We start from the raw sequence: 17,679 nt of genomic DNA on the forward strand, positions 1-17,679 counted from the left end.
GACTGAGTCCGTGCCGGATTTTGGGTTTTGCCGGATTTCGGACAAGAAAATCAAGTCTGAAATCCGGCATCTTCGGGACCGAGTCCATGCCGATTTTTGGGTTTTGACGGATTTCGGACAAGGAAATCAAGTCTAAAAGCCGGCAACCTCAGGACCGAAGCTATGTCGGTTTTCGGGTTTTGCTAGATTTCTGACCTCACTGTTGGTGCTCCTCGCCACCCGCCGCGCCTCGCTGCCCGCCGATTCTCGTTGCCCACGGACCCCCAGCGCTGCGTTTTTTACCGGTTTTCACATCCCTCGTCGCCCGATGTCGCCATCTTGGCTCCCTCAAAATTATCCGGTTTTTGGACAAATCCGGTTTTCGGAATTCCTGATTCAGGACATTGTAACTGTAAAAGGTTTTGGTTAGGTCCAGTCCAAAATCATTTGACAATCATAAACATAATGGCCCAGATTTTGCACTGGATATGGCGGTGTACTCTCAGAGTATGTTGTCATACCTCCTTTGAAATCCACCGCAAGGTAGGGATTTCCGCAAGTGCTTGCACATGCGTGAAATCTGGAACGTGCGGTCCATCAACAGTTGACAGGTCATCCACACGGCCAAAGAAAAACCAATTGCTGCCGCAGAGTTGGGCTATTTGCCCACCGACTGGCCAACAATTGCATACGGAAATTTTAGGGTTGATGCAGAGGCGCAGGCTGGGATTCCATCAGCATAAGAGCATACCTCAGGCATGTTTTAATCATTTTCATCTCAGAAATCGGATAGTTTAATTGTATCAAATGGGTTTTTCTTGTTTCTGCAAAGATTGGAGTTTCAATGATGTCGCTAATTATTTCAGCAAAATTACATTTTTAGTAAAGTTGGTGAAATGAAGCTAATTCGTAATTAAATTCCAATCCTGTAAATTGTAATTAAATTTGATTATGGGATTCCCTTCTGAAATGATGTAAAATCTAATTTTGTTTCCTGGTTGGAGGCCCATGTGATCCCAGGCTGGGATCCATGGGCCATTATGCTGCCCTCCTACTCATAGCGTCAGAGTGCAAGTTTTTGCAGGAGGGCCACCATCACGTAGGTGCGTATTCTTTTCGCAGGTCGGTGGGCGGCAGCATACTCCGGAGGTACGCCGCCGACCGCAATCTTTGGCCCCATTAAAGAACTGAAGACCCCGGTATTTGCGCGTCCATCTTTGATGAATAAACTTCTGACTTTATTTTAGCAGCAGTAGTACACAGTAAACAAGGAGAAAAGGGAGAGGCAGAGACACAAGTGTTGGTGGATTGGGGGTGAAGGTAGAGACTCTTTTAAGATGGGAGAAGAGAATGGGTGAAAACCCATCTTGGTAAGCCGACAGAATTGGGGAAACAAGAGAAAGAGAGCAACATCCTTATTGGTGGCAGAAAGACAGAGACAGATTTCTGAATAAGGGGAAGAGAACAAGAGGTAAAACCTTTCTGATGCAGAGAGAGAAAACCTGCTGAATAGGAAAAGAGGAAGAGGTAGAGACCCTGTTGCAGGGACAGAAGAATCTTGGCTCTGCTGGCACTGGAAGGAATGGTTAGCACATTATAAAACAGCATATTTTTTGACTCACTGTCAGCAAAATCTTAGAAGTTCTGGTTATGTAGAAAATATACTCGACTTATATCGAGACAATAATATATATCATAGAATACAATTATGAACCATCACTCTAATGTTTTAGAAAGTCAACTAAACTGTACTGCCAGGTATCAATTATTTTCTATGTAAGACATACAGGACACATTTCCTGAACAGCAGATTATTTCTTGATAAACCAACAGCAATGACAACAAAAAACAATCTTCTCGTGTTTCATTACACTTCAATCAAAACATAAAACTTCAAGTTTCGTGTCAGTATGAAATGGTTCCTGCTCACACTGATGCGAAACATGAAGTGGAATTAGACTGTCAACTTCAGGGAGTCTCACTTCACTTCGCTCTGGTGTGACATTGGACCCTGATTCCGATATAGGCTACATTTACATTATGCTCCCGAAACTACAACACGCAGTGGAGGGATCAAGAGAGTGGTGAGGTGTCGTTCGTCTACATGTGGAACCTGACATCGTGTCTTCGGATGACGTTGCCAAGGAGCAGCATGCAGATGAGAAGGAGTCCAGGTATAGATCCTTGTGGGATTCGAGATAATGGGTGTGGGGACAGGAAGAGGAGCCATTGCAGGAGTTTCTCTGGCTACAACAAGATATGCAAGAGTGGAACCAGAGGACCATGCCACTCAGCTGGACAATGGAGAGGCATTGAAGGGATTGATGGTGTTGCTAACTGTGGGAAAGGCAGCAGAGCGATCGGGAAGGACGAGGAGGGATAGTTCACATGGTCACTGTCAGAGGATGACATTTGTTATTTTGATTAGGGCTGTTTCAGTGCTGTGGCAGAGATGGAAATCTGATTGGAGAGATTCAAACATCGAGTCGTGGGAAACATGGGCACAGATTTGAAAGATAACACATTGAAGGACTTTGGAGAGGAATAGGATGTTGGAGATGGAGAGGTAGTTTGCAAGGAAAGAGGGGCAAGGGTGCTTTTTTTGAGGATAGAGATGATGACGGCAGATTTGAAAGGAAAAGGGACAGTACCTGAGTTGAGGAAACCGTTTACAACATTGGATAGCATGGGGACCAAAAAGGGAAATTAGTGGTCAGCAGTTCAGCATATATAGAATCGAGAGAGTAGGTGTAATTCATGGATAGGATGAGCTCGAAGAGGCCATGAGGGGAGATAGGAGTGAAATTAGAAAAAGTGGGTTCAGAGCTAGGGCGGGGGAACCTTCAGGAAAGTTTGGCTTGGTGGGCAAGGGAATGGGAGGGATGTGGCAGAGACAGCTGAACAGATGGTCTCAATGTTAATGACAAAAAGGATCATAAGCTCCTCGCACTTGTTGGGAGTTGAGAGTGGAGGAGATGGGGAGGGGCTTTTAAGGAGCTGGTTGGCAGTGAAGAAACCGGGGGTTAGCTTTGCATTTCAGGATGATCCTGGAGCAGTGACTAATTTTGGTAGAGGAGAGCAAGGCCCAATAGTCCTTGATGAGGTCTAGCCAGATATGGTGATGAATAGCTAAACCAATTGTGCACCATATATGTTCAAGTCTGCACTTATTTGCTGCACTGATTTAAGACCGCGAAGATGGGGGCTGTACCAGGGGAATGACAAGAGTGGGAAAGAGTAATGGTTTTGGTGGGGACAAGGGCATCAAAGACAGAGATGAGGGAGTGATTGGGCAGATCGACAACTGCAAGTGTTGTGGTGAACAGAAGGCTAAATGCATGACAGTTGGGAGTTTGAAAATGCCGTTGTAAATGACTTCTTGGAGAGATTTTATGCAATGGCTGTGTAGAAGTGGGGTTGGAAAGGGGAAGGCAGATGCAAGTGGTGAGGAATACAAGGAAGTGATCAGAGATGGCCTTGTATGATTGAGACAATGGGACTAGAGAGCTCACACTAAATGGGGTGGCCGTGAATATGGGTAGGACAATTTACTTGGAGGGATAGGTTAAGGGAGGATAGGAGGGACAAGATGAGACGTCACTCAGTGCAGAGGCTGAGAAGTAAGGAGTGAGGATATTTCAGTTAGTAATTTGGGTGAACAGTAGAGAATGAGGATTTTAATGGATGTAGGGGGAAGGGGTGGCTCAAAGGAGGAGAAGGTGCCAGAGTGGCAGGGGACAGACAAATGTGGTGTTGGGTAATAAGGGGCACACGACCACGACGGTGGTTTGGGCAGGGCAGGTGATGGAAGGTATAGCCCGGTGGGAGGGTTTTCAGTAAGGGGAAAGTTGTTGTTGCCTGTAAGCCAAGTTTTCATCAACGCCACAATGTCAATGCAATCATCCACAATAAGGTCATGGATCGCATTCTAGAGGGAGATGCAGAGGGGCAGTGATTGTTGATCCGCAGGCCTCGGAGTCACTGGTGTACAGGATGGGAAGGAGGTTGGCAAGATGAGCCGCCAAAGGCAGTTGGGTGGGAAGGTTGGTGAGAATGGGGCAGTTGCTCCAAAGGCAACGATATGTGCCTCGACAGGTCTCTCACTCCGAATGGGCCCAACCCTAACTGCACCTGCTGAGAGCAGGCACAAGTTGGCTTGGATCATGTCTTCACAAGTTGTTACTTGATTTGTTAGCACTTTTCAAATATTTATTTAGCTTTGGTCTCATTTGGGCATCTGGTGCCCGCACTTGGATGCTTATTTTAAAGACCCTCATCGCCACAACTTGGTATGGGTTCAGCAGCAGACAGAAATCCTTAAAAGGGTCCATGGAATTTTGACGCTTGTGTGCTCAGTGCTGGAATTTCCTGTTTGAATTCCTTTCAATGTTCCTCCCATATACAGGATTTTTGATTTTAGGGCACTTCCAACGCAAAAAAGGTTTGACCATTATTTGACTAAGAAGACTTTTTCTGTCATTTCACCCTGGATGTGTCTCTTTTTTTGTATGCACCTTCTCCCTACCCTTTTTCAGACGGTATTAGTATGACCGGCCATCTCTTGCCTTCTGAAGGAGCCTCGGCTGAAATGTGTGCTTCCAGCACTTTCTGATTCTATTTCAACTGCGCAGCTTCTGGCTTTTCACTCTGAAAGGGCAGGTTAGTATCCGGGTCTAGGCCTTGGGTCAAAACGAAACGCCGGTGTTAGCAATTTGGAGGACTGTGAACATCGTCAGCCAACCGATTTTGTAAAGGACCCAAAGTAAATTTCAGCACCAAAACCTTCCACAGGCGGACTGAACAACGGGAACAAGCCGGAAACATGCGCACGCGCACTGAGCCGAGCAGAGACAGCGAGCGAAGCGGACCAGCCCACGCTTCAATTTTGATTGGTCCGCAATTTTAAAATCGACGAGCAATCAGCCAATGGCTGCGCTTGGCGCCAGAATTCGAACCGATTTAAAAAGTCGAGTCGATGCGCGCGCGCGCGCGGGCGGGCGGTTGACCAATTTTAAAAGCTGTTTCAAAGGGGCGCGCGTGGTTTTCTATAATTTTTTTTTAAACCAAAAATAAATAGGTTAAAAGGTGTGTATGTTTCTGGTGTCGGGGCCGCGGCGTTGCGACGTTGAGTGCGGGCGGGTGAAGGAGCGCGGCTCCCCTCGGGCTGTGACGGTTGGGCGGGTTTTTTTTTGAGCGGGCGGCGCGGACGGTTGCAGCAGTCGTCGAGCCAAAGCCTGGAGCCAGGAGGCGCGGGTCAGGAGGTCTCTTTCTATTCTGGTTCGTCCAGCCAGCAAAGGGCGAATTCAAAAAAAAAAACACGAACCCCTTCAGAATTGAATGGACTAGGACATTTAAAAAGTTACCGGCAGGTGAGTGCCACAGAAGGCGCTGCACAATTTGCAGCCAGCGGTAAATGGTGCCTGAAAGTGTGCGCTGGAAAGTGAACGGCGCGCCGCAGACATTGTAGCTTGCAAGGCTGATGGGTTCCATAGAATGACATCGTTCACCTTTTTATATATTTTTTTAAATGCTTAATTTCTGCAAAATCTCGCCTTATTTGCAGCAATTTTTGGTGCAGTTGTAGCTGAAATGTTTTAATTGTCTACTGGTGTTATAATGAAAGAAGAAGTTGAAACCGTGTTTTTGTCTCTCGGGGTTTGGTGTTGATGCTGAAGCTGTGAATAAACTTGCTGACACGGGGCTTGTGGCTCGAATTCGCCTCTCGTTACAACACTCGTTCCGGTTATTGTCCCTTTTTCAAAAAAAAATCTCCACCCATTTCAAGCTGGAATTTAAAAAAAAATGATCTGTCAAAACGTTTTCCTTCAAATATTTGTAAAATATAAAAGACCCAGAGAAAGGGGCAGGTGAACATGTCCAGTCTGCGCGCACTCCAGGACCTGCTTCCAGATTTTCAGGATTTGATTTTTGTTTTTTAATCTCTTGGTCGCGGAGCCAGGGCGGGAACCCGCGCTTTCTGAAGTGTTAATGTAAGTTGAGTGCTTGCGCTATTGCCTATCCCAGAGCTTGTCCCAGTGCGAGAATATTTAAGGAATACGACCACCACCCATTACCTATACATTTTTTTTGGAATGTTTTCACTGCAGTTCATTCGCTGTTAGGTGGACCCTGTTGTGTGGCAATTCCTCATGTTTAAGTTTCCAGCTCAGTAAAAGTTTTTAAAAAGACCCACTGCCCTCTAGGGGACTGTGGAGGAACGAAGAATGATGTCGTTTGAAGGTTGTGGGGAAATAACTTGACAGCAGTTCCTCCCACAGCCCTGTACCCTTTACCGTCTCTTCAAAATGAGAGTTTTATTTTCTCTGTTTTGTGAATGCTAACTTAATAATAGTGCTGTTACATTACTATTTTTTTAACCATGCAAAGCCAGGACAACTTTTGGATTGATAATGTAAATCAATCGAAGTTGATAGCTTGAGCTGCAGACATATCGCAGAACAGATGCCATAAGGAATGGCAGGTATAGAAAATATCACGCGAAGGGTTAGTCTCAAGATGTTTGTTAACCAATCTCTGCCTCGACCCATATACCGCTGAAAACTTCATCGTGTCTATAGCACTAGACGTGACTCTTCCAATGCTCTCCTAGTCAGCATTCCACCTTGCACCCACCGTAAACTTGAAAATCTATCTCTCATCAAGTCCTGTTCACCCATCACCCCTGTGCTTCACATCGGCTTCTGGTCTGGCGATGCCTTGATTTTTCAATCAAAAATCTCATCCATATTTTCAAATCCCTCCATAGCCTTGCCCCTCCCTATCTTTAACCTACAACCCTCTCAGATCTTAGCGCTCCTGCCCTCTTGTGCATCCGGATTTTTTTTGCTCTACCATTGGCGGCCATGCCTTCAGCTGCCCATGCCCCAAATTCTGAAATTCCCTCCCTAAACTAATCCGTCGCTACCTATTTGCTCCTTTTTAAGACACTCCTTAACCTAACTCTGAGGAAGCTTTTGATCACCTGTCCTAATGTCTTTGTGTGGTGTCAAATTTTGTTTAACAGCACTCTTAAGAGCCGTGGGACCTTTTACTATGTTAAAGGTGCTATATAAATGTGCTGTGTAAAAATGTTCAATTTAGTAGTGCTGACACTCTTCACCTTCATGAACAGTACAGTTAATCCACGCTTTTCTGATTAAACTTTTATGCTATGTAATTTTTGCAGTTTTGTCATGTATCTTTTGTCAATTTAATGTGTCCCCTCCCACCAGGAAAACCTTTATAATCACATAGCGAGATGAGCAAAGGTATGTTGGAAAAAAATGCTAGTTTTTGGTGACTTGACCAGAGCAAAGGAGCCAGATGTTTTGACTAAAGCCAATGGAAAAGTTCAAATTACTGATGTGGGCTGAACATGACAGGTGTATTTTGCCAATTTGTTCATTGGCAAACAACTAGCGAAGAATTATTTTATACCTCCATTATTTAGATTTATTCTCAAGATGAGGGTTGTTAATACTGGGCAATTTGTATACCGATTGTCATCAAACTCTCCCAGTTCAGGTACAACATGGTTAAATGCAAAGTAAAGCTACTTTTACATCGCCACTTATTTGATTTGGTTTTAGAGACCTGTCTCAGTGTCTTGCTTTTATGCTAAATCTGCCGTGCCTACCCTGATGCCAGAATTGTAGACCTACAAAAAATGGATCTACTGTTATGTCATTGGAATGAAGAAGCAGAATTTAGGTGAGTGTTTGGTGGTCAACCCTCCGTCTCTGGTGTTCCAGTGTACGAACTGCTTAAAGTTACCTCTATGCTGCTTCAACCTCCAATCGCATGTATAATATTTTCCCATTGCCACACCTGCTATCCTATGGCCTTTGAGGGGAATAAAAATTTGTGTTTAATTATAGCAGTTTTATGCTGTACGCCTACACCATACATTAACACTGCCCAGGTGTATTTCAGGCTGGTACTTAATCTACTGCGCCATCAATCACCATCTAGTTTATATTTAACATTTTTGAGACAGATTATAATTTCAGAGCATCTTTAAAATAAATTAGCTGTTAAAATTAAACCTACCAGCAGTTTCTTTTTTTCAGGATTGAGAACAGTATCTGAAATTTTGAAATTCATGCATTATGGTGACAATTTGGATGGCAGTGCATATGGCAGAGTGTGTGTCAGTTAAAATGCTAAGTAAGAAATGGGAGCAGAAATAGGCTATTCAGCCCCTCGAGCCTGCTCTGCCATTCAATAAGATCATGGTTGATCTTCTACCTGAGCTCCGCTTGCCTGCACTATCCCCATATCCCTTGATTCCCTTAATATCCAAAAATCTGTTGATCTCTGTCCTCAGTCAACGACTGAATGTCCACAGCCCTCGAGTAGAGAATTCTAAAGATTCACAACCCTCTAGTGAACACATTTCTCCTCGTCGGTTCTAAATGGCCGACCCCTTATTCTGAGACTGTGACCCCCTCGTTCTAGACTCCCCAGCCAGAGGAAACATCCTCCCTGCACCTGCCCTGTCAAGCCCTGTAAGAATTTTGTATGTTTCAATGAGATCACCTCTCATTCTTCTAAACTCTAGTGAATACAGGTTTAGTCTGCTCAATTTCCTTATAAGATCATTCCCCCCCCCCCCCCCCCCCCCATCCTGGGAATCAGTCTGGTGAACTTTCGTTGTACTCCCTCGAAGGCAAGTATATCTTATCTTGGGTAAACAGACACAATACTCCAGGTGTGGTCTCACTAGGGCCCTATATAATTGCAGTAAGATGTTTTTATTCTTCTACTCAAATCCTCTTGTAATCAAGGCCAGCATGCCATTTGCTTTCTTAATTGCTTGCTGTACCTGCATGTTAACTTTGTGATTTGTGTACAAGGACACCCAGGTCCCTTTGAACACCAATATTTCCCAATCTTGCCAATTTAAAAAATACCATGCTTTTCTATTTCTCCGACCAAAGTGGATAACTTCACACTTCTCCACATTATATTCCATTTGTTATGTTCTTGTCCATTCACTCTTGCACTGTCTGTATCCTCTTTGCATCCTCCTCACTACTTACATTGCCACCTGGACATGCATCATCAGCAAACTTGGATATATTACGTTTGGTTCCCTCATACAAATCATTGATATATATTGTGAATAACTGAGGCCCAAGCACTGATCCTTGCTACACTAGTTACAGCTTGCCAACCTGAAAATGACCCATTTATTCCTACTCTGTTTTCTGTCTGTTCATGAATCCTGAATCCATGCTTGTATATTACCCCCAATCCCAGGAGCCCTTATTTTGTTTAATAATATTTTTTGTGGCATCTTATAGAAACATAGAAAATAGGTGCAGGAGTAGGCCATTCGGCCCTTCGAGTCTGCACCACCATTCAATAAGATCGTGGCTGATCATTCACCTCAAATCTGAAAATCCAAATACACCACATCCACTGGTTCCCCTTATCTATTCTGCTTGTTATAATCTCAAAAAACTCAACAGATTTGTCAAACATGATTTCCCTTTCATAAATCTGTATAAGACTGCCCAATCTTATTATTTTCATAAGCCTCCGACTGTAATTTCTGTGCCATTATTTTCTAAGTGCCCTGTTACCACGTCCTTAATAATAGATTCTAGCATTTTCCCTGCGACTGATGTCAGGCTAACTGGTCTCTGTTTTCTCTCTTCCCTCCTTTCTTAAATAGTGGGGTTACATTTGCTACCTTCCAATCCATGGGAACCATTCTAGAATCTGGAATTTTGGAAGATGACAATCAATGCATCCACTATCTCTATAGCCTCCTCTTTCAGAACCCGAGGATGTAGGCCATCAAGTCCAGGGGAGTTATAGGCTTTCAGTTCCATTAATTTTTCCCAGTACCATTTTTCTACTAATGCTGATTTCTTTCAGTTTCTCATTCTCACTTGACCCTTAGTTCTCCACTATTTCCAGCAAGTTTTTTGTGTCTTCTGTGAAGACAGACACACAGTATTTGTTTAATTTCTCTGCCATTTCCTAATTCCCCATTATAATTTCTCCTGAGCCTGTAAGGGACCTACATTTACTTTTGCTAATCTTTTCCTTTTTACATGCATATAGAAGCTTTTAAAGTCTGTTTTTATGTCTCTCGCTAGTTATATCTAATTTTTTCCGTTTCTTTATCAATTTCTTGGTCTCCTTTGCTGGATTCCAAAATCCTCCCAATCCTTAGGCTTACTAAGTGCGTTCTCTCGGCAAATGTTCAACCCATCAAAGATCGGGGGTGTAAATTGGCCTGGGCTGGTCGGGTAAAATGGCCGATAGCGAATCAGGAGCCTGCCTAACGTGTTGCCTAACATTCTTTTCCATTGAAGTCAGTGGTAACGGACATCGGGCGGGTGGGCTGTGAAACGGGCTATCGACCAGCGGGCAGCAAACACCACTTTCACTCCCATGTAGCTTGTGCTTATCTGTATTTCCTGATTGGGTGTTGAGCGCACGAATATTACAGCATTTGGGTTTTGGATAAAGGAGCAGTGTGAATTGTTTTTCTGATTGGCTGTCCAGTGTTGACTTTGGTGACCTCACTGGGTTGACGAGGATCTGACATTTGAGATAGTCTCTTTCAGCACTGAGCTATTTGAATTGTGTTAAAATGTGGGATAATGTTTCAATGTATAACAGAAATCATTCTTTACATATCAGTCCTGCACAGTAGACAAGTTCGAGATTATATTCATCTATTCATGTATTCAAAAAGGAGTTAGATATAGTCCTTACTACTAGGGGGATCAAGGGGTATGGTGAGAAAGCAGGAATGGGGTACTGAAGTTGCATGTTCAGCCATGAACTCATTGAATGGCGGTGCAGGTTCGAAGGGCCGAATGGCCTACTCCACCTATTTTCTATGTTTTCTATTTTTAGCAACAGTACAAGCCTCTTCCTTTGATCTAATTTTTAATTTCTCTTGTTAGCCACGGTTGGATCACTTTCCTGTGGGGTTTTTGTGCCTTAAAGGAATGTGTATTTGTTGTAAATTATGTATTCTTTAAATGCTATTTATTGCTTGTCTACCGTCGTACCTTTTTAATGTAGTTTTCCAATCTACCTTAGCCCTCTCTTTTCCCCCCCCCCCCCCCCCCCCACACCTACATAGTTTGTTTTGTTTAAATTTAAGACCTTAGTTTCGGATTCAACTAAATCATTTTCAAACTCAATATAAAATTCTATCATATTATGGTCACTCTTCCCAAAGGCCCCTTTACTACAAGCTTATCAATTAACCGGTTCTCATTGCACAATACTAGATCCAAATAGCCTGGTTCCTCAACATACTATTCTAGAAAACTACCTTGTATACATTCCATGAATTTGTCTTCAACACTATTACTGCAAATTTGGGTTGCCCAGTCTATATTAGGTTACTGTATTACCCTTATTACATGCGTTTTTAATTTCCTGATTTATACTCTGCCCACATTACAACTACTGTTGGGGGCCTATAAACAACTCCCACCAATCTTTTCTGCTCCTTGTTGTTTCTTAGCTCCACCGAAACTGATCCTAGTTCTTGATTTTCCGAGCTAGGATCCTTTCTCTGCTATCTTTATCCCATCCTTTATTATCAGGGCTACTCCTCCTTTTCCATTTTGCCTATCTCTTCTAAAAGTTAAGTATCCTGGAATATTTAGTTCTCAACCTTGGCCGCTTTGCAACCACGTCTCCGTAATGGCTACTCTATCAAATCTATTAATTTCTATCTGCGCTGTTAATTCTATTTTGTTACGACTGCTTTGCGCATTCACATCTAGTGATAGTGCAGACCTTGTTCTCATCCATATAGGCAGCAAATACCTTGTACCTTTTGGACAAGGTCAAGGCTGAGGCTCCTGCATCACTATATCCTGGGTCTCTATACCTTCCTGACTCATAGTCACACCCTCCTGTCCCTGACAATTGACAAACTCTAAAAGACTGCTTCCTGAAGCAGAGTGTCCAGGTAACTGCCCCCCTCCCTGATGCATCGCAATGTCTGCAGCTTGGACTCCAGCTCACAACTCTGAGCCAAAGTTCCTCGAGCTGTAGGCACTTACCACAGATGTGGTTGCTCGGGATCTCATTGGTCTCCACCAACTCCCAAATGCTGCAGTTACGACACACCACCTGTCCTGTTATATCTATCAATTTTATTTTATTTATATAATTAATTGCAGTATTTATTCAAACAATTATTTTTACTTTTAATTTGTAGATTTACTTAGTTAATTTAGTTTGTTAATTCAATAAAGTTATAATAATTAATACTCTCCCAGTTCTGAATTTAATCCACTTATCTAACCTAGAGAGCAAAGGAGCTGTAATACACACCAACCAATCACCTACCTGCTGTCCTACATACGAACATAAGAAGAAGGAGCAGGCCATTTGGCCTCTCGAGCCTGCTCCGCCATTCAGTAAGATCATAGCTGATCTGATCTTGGCCTCAACTTCACTTCCCTGCCCTCTCCCCATGACCCTTAACTCCCTTATCGTCCTGTGATGTCACTCATTGTTTTCTGTTTTTATTGACTCTGTTCAGCTCTCCTTTATGCCGCCGGACCCACCTGTGTCTTGGCCTTCTCTCGGCTCTCCTTTATGCCAGTCCCGCTCGGGTCCGTCTTTGTCCTGGCCTTGATGTTGACATCTGCCTATACAATTTTGTATCTAAGGATAAACTGCCTAAAGTGAGTGCTCTGTGGGTGTGACACTTGGTAGAATTGGGAGATTTCGTTTTTGTATTTCACTGATAGTTCTAATAAAAATATATAGTTTACTGTTTGACCTAGTGATAAGTACAAGATACTGCTGTATATGAACACACTCATTTGAAAGAATTGCCAATATCACTGAGTAGTTAAAATATACTTGCCCTTAGCCAAAAGGCTTGGTGTTAATTTCTAGTTGTAGGGTATCTTCAGAGTAGAAATGTGGTAAAATTCTGTTTAAATGGTTTGGGGAAAGTTGTTACTTAGAATAACGAGTTAGAATAACAAAATATCTCCATGCAACTTTTAACCATTGAAATCCTGTTTGTTTTCAGGTAAGAAAATATCTTAGAAAATGCCGCTCTATGGAAAAATTATAGTTATCAAGCGTACTGGAACAGATGGATATAATTTTCCTTTGACATCATCTTCGTGTTTGTTTGGAAGGTAAGGCTGCTGTGTTGCATTTATGTTTCCAACTATAACTGTCCTACAAATAAATCATCGATTTAATTTAATTTGGCATTTCTTTCTGTAGGAAAACGGACTGTGACATCCGTATCCAGTTGCCTCATGTTTCAAAAGAACATTGTAAACTTGAAGTGAATGAAAATAATGAGGTAATTTTTATTATTTTAGTTATTTGACTTTACAGAATTCTGCACTGCAGGTATTACTACTTTTTTTGGAAATGTTATTTTTGTTTTACAGGTTATTCTAACTAACTTGAGTGAAGTGAATCGAACATGTTTGAATGGTAAAGTTGTTCTTTATTCTGAACGTCTGAAACATCGTGACGTATTCACCGTTATTGATCGTTCTTTCAGGTAAGTGTAGGATCCAAATAAAACTACATATAGCTTAACTTGCTCTAATTGACAGTTTTATATTATCGATGGGAAGGAAACATGAATATAACATTGGACTTCCAAGTTTATTTTGTAAAATTATAATTGGGTAATCAATAATGAAATATTTAAACATTATTAATAATTACCCAGTTCTGAGCATGGGCTAGCTCATCCTGCAGCAGATCTTCCATGTTTCATATGTAAATGTTTCTTTAAAGATTGATCTGGTCACAGAACACATGACCATGTCAACTCTTTTCCACCACTTAATTGACATTCATTTTGGCACACCTATTGACCAATTTTTCCATTGTTGATTCTAGCTCCAAAATTAATGCTAAGAAGACAAAAAAAAGGAAGTAGAATACTTTTAGCTTATACATGTAAAAAAAAATGCAGGATAGGATGTCAATGGGAAGTAAGGTATAAATTCAATAAAACTGGGAAGGGGGTGGGGGAACTTCATATGTGAAAATATCTTGGCTGATAATCAATGACACTAGAGGGGTGTGGAATTGCAAAAATATCAAGTCACTGAAGCTGAAAATATTGTACAAATGAGGAGAACTCTGGTATAAGAACAATGGTTTTATTTGGAAAATGTAATGTGCTTCGCGAATAAACTTCTAAAGGGCAAAGGCAATCCTAGGACAAGTACTGTTTGTACAAAACAAGAATAATGTATTCACCAAAAATTATTTTAAACGCTTATGAGATAGGTGAGGTTGGGTCTCATTTATGGAGGTACATGAGGTCGGGTCTCTCTACCAGAGATCCCTGAGGGAAAGTGTCTCGGAGCAGAGCCATTGCAAACAGTAGGGGCCATTACTTCAGATAATAAATCACATTACTGACTGCAGACGCGCTCTCCCTTCAGTAGAATGGGAGTGAGTTCCAGAAAGTAAACTTAAGGCACCTTGATGTCTCCCCACCTTCCAAAGCTTCTTCACAACCTATTACTTTGACTACCCTTTTGGTTAAGCGCCTTACTCTCCTGATTAGTGTCCATTTCTCCTTTGACGTGCTGTTGGATGTGGACAGTATTAAAGGCACTACATAAGGTGTAGTTTAAGGAGACTCACCCAGCAACTGAGAATATTGTCAAATGTCAAAAATTGAATACATTAATTTAATTTGATCTATTATGGACAGTATTTTGGAAGAGAAGAAATCCTAGACTAGTTTACCCTTTTTTGAAGTATTTTTCTGGCTCCTTGTGTAGCATACTTGATTCCACAGTTATCTCTACCAGGCACAACTGGGCTGCAGAGGTAGTGACTTAGATGACTTGCATAAACTCTTTTCACTTCCTTAGGGTCTCCATCTTCCATCAGTCTTTTTCTACCCATTAGATCTCTCTTTGAATTATTGAATTGCTTCAGGCTCCAGTATCATCCTCAATTTCTCCTTGCCTCATCCCTGCTGCCGTTGAAACGCTTATCCATGTTTTTTTTACTATCTTTTTTCCAGTGGACTATTTTCTGGTGGCTCATATCTCACTTTTCATAAACTCCCAACTTGTCAAAATTGCTCCTCCAGAATCTTGGCCTGTTCACCCACCATTTAAAGAATTCAAAATCCTCATCCTCATATGACAATTAATCCATGTCTTTATGCCACCCTACATCTGCAATCTCCTCTTGTCTTTCTGATACTGTTCTTTTGTGTACGTTTCCCACCTCTGCTGCATCAACAACAAGCCCTTAATCTGTCTTGGTTCTCCTCAATTACTACACTTTACTACCTTTCTCCATCATAAAAGTTTCTCAAATCATGCCTCTGACTATTCCTTCAGTTACTTCCCCAAGTCTCAAGTGCTGTGAAATGTTCACTATATTAAAGGCACTATATGAAGTGAAAATTGTTAACATAAGAAATCTGAGCAGGAGTAGGTCATTTGGCTCAAGCCTGCTCTGCAATTTAATAAGATCATGGCTGATCTGATCTTGGGCTCAGCTCCACTTCCCTGCCTGTTCCCCATAACCTTTCACTCCCTTTTCGTTCAAAAATCTGTCTATCTCCGCCTTAAATATATTCAATGACCAAGCCTCCACAGCTCTCTGGACAGAGAATTCCACAGATTTATAACCCTCTGAGAAGAAATTCCTCCTCGTCTCAGTTCTAAATGGGCAACCCCTTATTCTTAAACTATGCCCCCAATTCTAAATTCCCTCACGAGTGGAAACATCCTCTGCATCTACCTTGTCGACCCCCCAGTATCTTGTATGTTTCAATAAGATCACCTCTCATTCTTCTAAGCTCCAATGAGTATAGGCCCAACCTGCTCAACCTTTCTTCATAAGTCAACCTCTTCATCTCAGGAATCAACCTAGTGAGCTTTCTCTGAACCGTCTCCAACGCAAGTATATCCCTCCTTAAATAAAGAGACCAAAACTATACGCAGTACTCCAGGTGTGGCCTCACCAATACCCTGAAAAGTTGTAGCAGGACTTCCCTGCTTTTATACTCTACCCCCCTTGCAATAAAAGCCAACATTCCATTTGCCTTCCTGATTACTTGCTGTACCTGCATACTAACTTTTTGTATTTCATGCACAAGGACCCCCAGGTCCCTCTACTGCAGCATTTTGTAATCTCTCCATTTAAATAATTTTTTTTCCCTGCCAAAGTGGATAACTTGATTGCTTAAAAATATAGTATACAGATTGACAAAGTTTATATTAACTGGATTCTTTGATCTAAGGTCAGAACTTGGATCAGTGGAATAGATGCTTGGGTAGACTATGTGAAGCTTGTATAAATGCATTTAGGAGCAGTTGCTCACTAATGTGGCAAAAGTCCTGGAAATTAATCTTTTATTTTTCTTTTGATATTAGATTTGAGTACCCTTTGGATTCAGTGTACAACACTAGCCCAAGAAAGAAACGGAGTTTGTCAAACCTGAAGAATGAAACTCTACAAGTATGTGCATGCATTTTTGTGAGATGGGGGTTGCGGGGGGTGGCGGCGGAGGAGGAGGAGGGAGAGAAGAGAGGGAGATGGTTGACTCTAATATCAGATCCTTCTAATATCAGATCCTTTTAATATCCTGCTGGTATAGTGATCTTCAAAATACTGCTTTTTTCTCTACACATGAAATATTAAAATGTTGGTGTGCATAAGCATTAATGATTCAAATTTTACAAAAGTGGAGTGAACTCTACTTTGCCTATCCCTTAAGAAGGAAAGGAAACTTGGGAGTATTTTTTTGTTTGCACTTCCCCATTGTATAAGCAAAATTGTGAATTGGAGAATAAAAATGATGCATAAAAGCATTGCTTGTCTTTATATGGAAAGAAAAACCCTCCATATCACCAGCCAAAGAGTTGGGTCTCTTTGCACAGGACTGCTCTGTGATCTCCGAGAGATTATCTTGGAGTGGATCCATTCATTAATGTGGGGCTACAACAACAGATCAACCTCAGAGCTCGCATGAATTTATAGGTAAAGGGTATGCTGCTTGATGATTGGAGGTGATGCAAGTGAGAAATTTCAAGGAACTTATCAACTGTCCCTGAGATTAGTTGTCAACTCTGGTCAAGATTGCTGAAGTTCCTTTTCGCAGGCAGGCGCAATCTCTGCAGCAAATGGCTGCCTGCAGATCACAACTCTAATTATCTTCTGACCTGTTGCTTCTACTCTTTGGCTAGGTTTTACTACTCTATTTTAGATCAGTCTTGTAACGGAGCCCTTGGCACTCTGTGTATCTTTGATGTATAGATAGGTTTTCAGCAGCATGTCCAGGATAATGAACAACAAAACCTTTTGATATTTTAACTAATGGAATAAATCTATTCATCAGCAGAAATCGTCTCTTTGGTAAGCGATAATCACATCAGACCTCCTTTTACTTTGAAACTATCAAGCAAATTATTGAAAGAAAGATGACCATGCGAATGAATGAGTAATATAACACATTTATAGTAGTTACACTGGGTCGTTAAAAGAAAAATCTTGAAGTCCCATTGCCCTACATTAAATTAGTATCACATTGAATGACATTTTATCTACTAAGTATTTTTTTTTGCTATGGCAGAAACTGAACGAGCCTAACTTTAAAATACAGTAGCTTAATGGTTATGGTACTGGACTAGCAACCCAGAGGGGGAGTTCAATTTCCACCATTGCAAGTTGTGAAATTGAATAAGATAA

The 17,679-nt window shown here is 41.8% G+C and overlaps 1 protein-coding gene across 4 annotated transcripts in view; it reads left to right on the plus strand.

Moving 5' to 3' along the window:
• The first annotated feature begins 4,959 nt into the window (after positions 1 to 4,959).
• The window catches only part of mki67 (marker of proliferation Ki-67), a 57,963-nt gene continuing 45,243 nt past the window's right edge, over positions 4,960 to 17,679 (plus strand). For 2 of the 4 annotated variants that reach the window (XM_070876761.1, XM_070876764.1), the window contains exons 1-5: positions 4,960 to 5,348; positions 13,013 to 13,124; positions 13,216 to 13,297; positions 13,389 to 13,504; positions 16,365 to 16,449. In XM_070876761.1, the coding sequence (XP_070732862.1) occupies positions 13,033 to 13,124; positions 13,216 to 13,297; positions 13,389 to 13,504; positions 16,365 to 16,449 (375 nt within the window). In that variant the 5' untranslated portion in view covers positions 4,960 to 5,348; positions 13,013 to 13,032. Of the gene's footprint in view, positions 5,349 to 6,435; positions 6,461 to 7,568; positions 7,690 to 13,012; positions 13,125 to 13,215; positions 13,298 to 13,388; positions 13,505 to 16,364; positions 16,450 to 17,679 lie in introns of those variants that run through there. The other 2 variants (XM_070876762.1, XM_070876763.1) reach the window with 2 other exon arrangements.

This window comes from Pristiophorus japonicus, chromosome 3 (genome assembly GCF_044704955.1).
Source record: "Pristiophorus japonicus isolate sPriJap1 chromosome 3, sPriJap1.hap1, whole genome shotgun sequence".
Classification (NCBI taxonomy): Eukaryota; Metazoa; Chordata; class Chondrichthyes; family Pristiophoridae; genus Pristiophorus; species Pristiophorus japonicus.